Source organism: Sparus aurata, chromosome 16 (assembly GCF_900880675.1).
Source record: "Sparus aurata chromosome 16, fSpaAur1.1, whole genome shotgun sequence".
NCBI classification, from domain to species: domain Eukaryota; kingdom Metazoa; phylum Chordata; class Actinopteri; order Spariformes; family Sparidae; genus Sparus; species Sparus aurata.
Window position 1 is genome coordinate 507,766 of NC_044202.1, and position 6,000 is coordinate 513,765.

Sequence of the window (6,000 nt, forward strand, 5' to 3'; positions counted from 1 at the left end):
GGTTGCAGATTTAATGGCACGTTGTTCTGCTGGCAGGAATCCATGTTTCCCAGCAGAACATCACACGACAACAAGATGGTTTTAATCTGAGTGTTGTGGAGCTGTGATGTGACGTCACAGCGGTGTGACGCTAATGAACAGGTTCAACATCCTGAAGCTGCTGGAAGAACAAGAAACAGAACCAGTGACACAAATAACACTTTATTCATTGTGAAGAGTCCGTACAGATCTGCAGTCAGTGGTAGACAGACAGGTAAGGACAGGTCGGTCTCATATCAACATATAAAACACATGACACATTAAAACAAACGGTCCCTTGATATCCCGACATGATGATGGCACGAGATTAATTTACTACAGTTTAACAGTCAGAGTATAAACCAGTTAATCTCCAGGATCAATAACACCCAGAGCACATAATTACATCTGTATAGTTCACCTGACTCAAATATACATGGTAGTGTTCAGTGTAACACTCAGCAGGACTACAGCAGTCGGTCTACAGTGGTCCCAACACGCTTCAAGTCATTAACAACATTAAAATTCCTTGAGGAAACCTCCCAAAAGGATGAATAAAGTTGTCTAAGCTTCAGTGTCAAAGCAGCAGTCAGGGCCGGAGCTACACACTGCAGGGGCCGCGGGCAGGACTGTGCTGTGGCCCCCGTCACCCCCAGCAGACCCAACTGTTCAGAGAAACGCCCCCCACGAGCACGACATCGAGGTGCATCTCAAAACATTATCATGGAAACTTTCCTTTTTCCTCTGTAACTTAATTCAAAAAGTGAAACTTTCATATCTTCCAGATTCATCAGACATCAGATTTCAGTTTGCAGCTCGTGAAAATCCTCAAACGTCTCAAAATAACAGAAATATCAGGGAAGAAAACTCAAGAAAAGGATTCATGAAACAGAAACGTTGACCTTTTGAAAATGTGTTGAGAACTTTTTGCTCTTTTTGCAGCTTGAAATATTTCACTTTGTGTAAATAAGAATAGTAGAACGGTATAATAATGTTTTAGATTCACCTGTGAACTGAAATAATAAAGATCTTAACATTAGATCTTAACTGAAGGAACAATTACAACTGATGTTGCACGTTGTTAAGTTATCACGGCTGCAATTATTGATTAATCTGGTCTGGAAACGTCAGGAAAAAAAGTAGGACATGTTGAGAGACGTTCAGTTTACGACCCGACAGGCTTCTTCCACACTGAAGCTGGAAACAGACACGAGCTGCTACAGATCATCTCATGTTTCTGGTGAAAATATCAGCAGATCAGCACTAAAATTAATATTAAATCAGTTATTAAGGCAGTTTGTGAGGTTTTACCAATAATCAATAATCATCACTGGAAGCCACAGGCTGTCAGTCAGGAGGAGTTACAGTCTCACTCTAAACCTCAGGAAGTTATTGAGTAACTGATCTTTAGTTTCGTGTCATTAAAGAAAAAAGAACAGCAAATTCTTCACATCACATGAAGCGTTCATCAGAATATTAGCAGATTACAGTTCAGCTGATCAGCAAATGTATTGACGAGTTGCTTCAGCTGCGTGTTAAAGAAACCATCAGAATCACAGCCTGAGCTCCTGACTGTCATGTGGACGTCGCCTCTGATCAGTGATGCTGATAATAAAGTACAGAAGACAACATTAAAGGAACAGTTCACCCAAAAATGTAAAATCATTTTCATTTCTGGAGCTTCACAGCTGAACAGCTGCAGCAGCTGACGCTTGATTTAAACATCAGACGTCTCCATCAGCTGGTCTGCTGATCTCAGTCTGCAGCAGAGAACACATCACTAACTGATCTCAGACCAGATTTACACTCTCATTAACATGAAGTCATCTCTGCAGCTGCTGAGCTCAAAACATTGTAACAGTGTAAATAACATGTTTTCACATCAGTCTGGGATCTCAGGGGCGTCTGGAGATCAGGATCCATCATTTTAATTATCAATCAAAATGGATCACAGGAGCTTTCAGCCTCTTAGTACCATTTAGCATCTTAGCAACAGGTGTTTATTGTCCAGCTGTGAGTGTCGGCCCCCGAGGGAAACAGTGTGAGCACCCTGTTCTCAAACATTAGTCTGTTGGACCTTAAAGGACTGGTACCGGGCGGTCCAAACATTCATACTGAATGATCTCCATCAGAAGAGAAATAATCCACCGTCAGACTGCCGATCATGTGACGCAGCAGTCAGTCTGTATAGAGTGTCCTGCTTCAGTTTTAATGCTACGCTAGGCTAACGTGTCACAGTGTTACCTGTGTTCATCACAGAGACAGTTGGGTTAATTTTCTTCTCTGACTCAGCACGTTTCATCTAATGTTGTTAAATTCTTCCAGATGAAAACGCGAAGGATTAAACTGTTCAACTGCCGAGTCAGCACCAGAACACCAGAGTTCACAGTAACTGGATGAAGTGGGACCCAGTGTGTCCTCAGAGGTACTGTGTGTGTGTGTGTGTGTGTGTGTGTGTGTGTGTGTGTGTGTGTGGTGAACATGTAATCAGATTACTTTCAGCACCAGTGGGACAGTGTGTACCTTTAGTCTCCACCCGCCTGCTGCTGCTCTGGGAAGTAAGAGGAGTGTCTCTCTGAGGAGCGCTGTGATTGGTCAGCTTCTGGTCAGACATTAATGACGACGTCGTCATCATCGTCGTCTCTGACCTCATCCTGTAAAGTGTCCATGTCCTCCCCCCTCCTCCCTGCTCCTCCCTCCTCCTCCCCCTCCTCAGGGCCTCCACAGGGCCCGATGATGTACCTGTAGTCTCCTCCGATGGCGAGCGCCACCCCCGAGCCCACCATCAGCCAGTCCTTCTCCTCGTCCTCTGCACGCCGCTGCCAGGGGACACTCCAGCTCGGGCCCCCTGTCGCCATCGACTCCTCGGGCCCCGGGGCCCCTGCAGCACCCCCCTCGTCCCCTTCGAGGTTGACATAGTGCAGGGGCTCCTTCAGCGGGGGGGCGGGGGACAGGCTGAGCCACAGCGCCTCCAACTGGACCACCAGGTGCTGGAAACTGGGTCGACACTTAGGGACCGGACTCCAGCAGCTGTGCATGATCTCATAACTGACAGACACCACAGAAGAAGAGGGAGGAGGTCAACAATAAACTGTGTGTGTGTGTGTGTGAGCGTGTGTGTGTGTGTGTGTGTGTGTGTGTGAGCGTGTGTGTGTGTGTGTGAGTCTCAGTGTGTGTGTGTGTGTGTGTGTGTGTGTGAGTCTCAGTGAGCGTGTGTGTGTGTGTGTGTGTGTGTGTCTCACATGTCATCTCTGCAGTCTGGAGGTTTCTTCAGTCGTTCTCCTTTGATCAGGAACTCGTAGATCTCTGAGTTCTCCACGCCGGGGTACGGAGTCTGACCTCGAGTCATGATCTCCCACATCGTCACGCCAAACGCCCACTGATGCACACACACACACACACACGCACACACACACACACACACACACACACACACACCAGTGTTAGTGTTTCTGTTGAACTGTGTAAAACTTCCTGTTGGAGTACTTTTTCTTCTCCAGGTGGAGGTTATGTATGTGTGTGTGTGTGTGTGTGTGTGTGTGTGTGTGTGTGTGTCAGTACCACGTCACTCTGTGTGGTGTACACGTTGTCAGCCAGACTCTCCAGAGCGATCCACTTCACAGGCAGTTTAGAGACTGAGCCCTGTCTGTAGTAATCTCCACTGTAGATCTTCTTAGACAGGCCGAAGTCCGCCACACACACCGTCATGTTCTCATCCAGCCTGACACACACACACACACACACACGTTTATTAGTTTAATGATAATAATGATAATAATGTTGATGGAAGAATAAAGATCCTTTTACAGCTCAGACCCAAACACAAACATTAATGGATGAAATGACTGTGTGGTGTCGGTGCGATCTGATTGGTGGACTGACTGACATGCAGTTTCGGGCGGCGAGGTCTCTGTGGATGATGTTCCTGCTGCTCAGGTACTCCATCCCCCGAGAGATGTCCAGCATGAACTGCAGCAGAGTCTGCAGAGACAAGTCCTGAAGGACGGACACACAGGACGAGTCACACTCTGTTCATCCAATCATTTCACTGCTCCTTTAGGAACAGTGGTACTTTCCTTTAATAATGGCGGTACGTTCCTTTAAGAACATTGGTACGTTCCTTTAATAACATTGGTACGTTCCTTTAAGAACATTGGTACTTTCCTTTAATAATGGCGGTACGTTCCTTTAAGAACATTGGTACGTTCCTTTAATAACATTGGTACGTTCCTTTAAGAACATTGGTACGTTCCTTTAATTACATTGGTACGTTCCTTTAATAATGGCGGTACGTTCCTTTAAGAACATTGGTGCGTTCCTTTAATAATGGCGGTACGTTCCTTTAAGAACATTGGTACCTTCCTTTAATTACATTGGTACGTTCCTTTAATAACATTGGTGCGTTCCTTTAAGAACATTGGTACGTTCCTTTTATAACAGTGGTACGTTCCTTTAATAACATTGGTACGTTCCTTTAAGAACATTGGTACCTTCCTTTAATTACATTGGTACGTTCCTTTAATAATGGCGGTACGTTCCTTTAATAACATTGGTACGTTCCTTTAAGAACATTGGTACTTTCCTTTAATAATGGCGGTACGTTCCTTTAAGAACATTGGTACGTTCCTTTAATAACATTGGTACGTTCCTTTAAGAACATTGGTACGTTCCTTTAATTACATTGGTACGTTCCTTTAATAATGGCGGTACGTTCCTTTAAGAACATTGGTGCGTTCCTTTAATAATGGCGGTACGTTCCTTTAAGAACATTGGTACCTTCCTTTAATTACATTGGTACGTTCCTTTAATAACATTGGTGCGTTCCTTTAAGAACATTGGTACGTTCCTTTTATAACAGTGGTACGTTCCTTTAAGAACATTGGTACTTTCCTTTAATAATGGCGGTACGTTCCTTTAAGAACATTGGTACGTTCCTTTAATAACATTGGTACGTTCCTTTAAGAACATTGGTACTTTCCTTTAATAATGGCGGTACGTTCCTTTAAGAACATTGGTACGTTCCTTTAATAACATTGGTACGTTCCTTTAAGAACATTGGTACGTTCCTTTAATTACATTGGTACGTTCCTTTAATAATGGCGGTACGTTCCTTTAAGAACATTGGTGCGTTCCTTTAATAATGGCGGTACGTTCCTTTAAGAACATTGGTACCTTCCTTTAATTACATTGGTACGTTCCTTTAATAACATTGGTGCGTTCCTTTAAGAACATTGGTACGTTCCTTTTATAACAGTGGTACGTTCCTTTAATAACATTGGTACGTTCCTTTAAGAACATTGGTACCTTCCTTTAATTACATTGGTACGTTCCTTTAATAATGGCGGTACGTTCCTTTAATAACATTGGTACGTTCCTTTAAGAACATTGGTACTTTCCTTTAATAATGGCGGTACGTTCCTTTAAGAACATTGGTACGTTCCTTTAATAACATTGGTACGTTCCTTTAAGAACATTGGTACGTTCCTTTAATTACATTGGTACGTTCCTTTAATAATGGCGGTACGTTCCTTTAAGAACATTGGTGCGTTCCTTTAATAATGGCGGTACGTTCCTTTAAGAACATTGGTACCTTCCTTTAATTACATTGGTACGTTCCTTTAATAACATTGGTGCGTTCCTTTAAGAACATTGGTACGTTCCTTTTATAACAGTGGTACGTTCCTTTAATAACATTGGTACGTTCCTTTAAGAACATTGGTACCTTCCTTTAATTACATTGGTACGTTCCTTTAATAATGGCGGTACGTTCCTTTAAGAACATTGGTGCGTTCCTTTAATAATGGCGGTACGTTCCTTTAAGAACATTGGTACCTTCCTTTAATTACATTGGTACGTTCCTTTAATAACATTGGTGCGTTCCTTTAAGAACAGTGGTACGTTCCTTTAAGAACATTGGTACGTTCCTTTTATAACATTGGTACGTTCCTTTAATAACATTGGTGCGTTCCTTTAAGAACATTG

General features: G+C 43.2%; 1 protein-coding gene across 1 annotated transcript in view; it reads right to left on the reverse strand.

Annotated features, from left to right (window-relative positions):
* Nucleotides 1-182: 182 nt before the first annotated feature.
* The window catches only part of tyro3 (TYRO3 protein tyrosine kinase), a 20,468-nt gene continuing 14,650 nt past the window's right edge, over nt 183-6,000 (reverse strand). Inside the window, exons 16-19 of the mRNA XM_030392273.1 lie at nt 3,905-4,014; nt 3,580-3,739; nt 3,261-3,397; nt 183-3,066 (exon numbers count right to left, since the gene is read on the reverse strand). Coding sequence (XP_030248133.1) covers nt 2,625-3,066; nt 3,261-3,397; nt 3,580-3,739; nt 3,905-4,014 — 849 coding nt within the window. The 3' untranslated portion in view covers nt 183-2,624. The remainder of the gene's footprint in view (nt 3,067-3,260; nt 3,398-3,579; nt 3,740-3,904; nt 4,015-6,000) is intronic.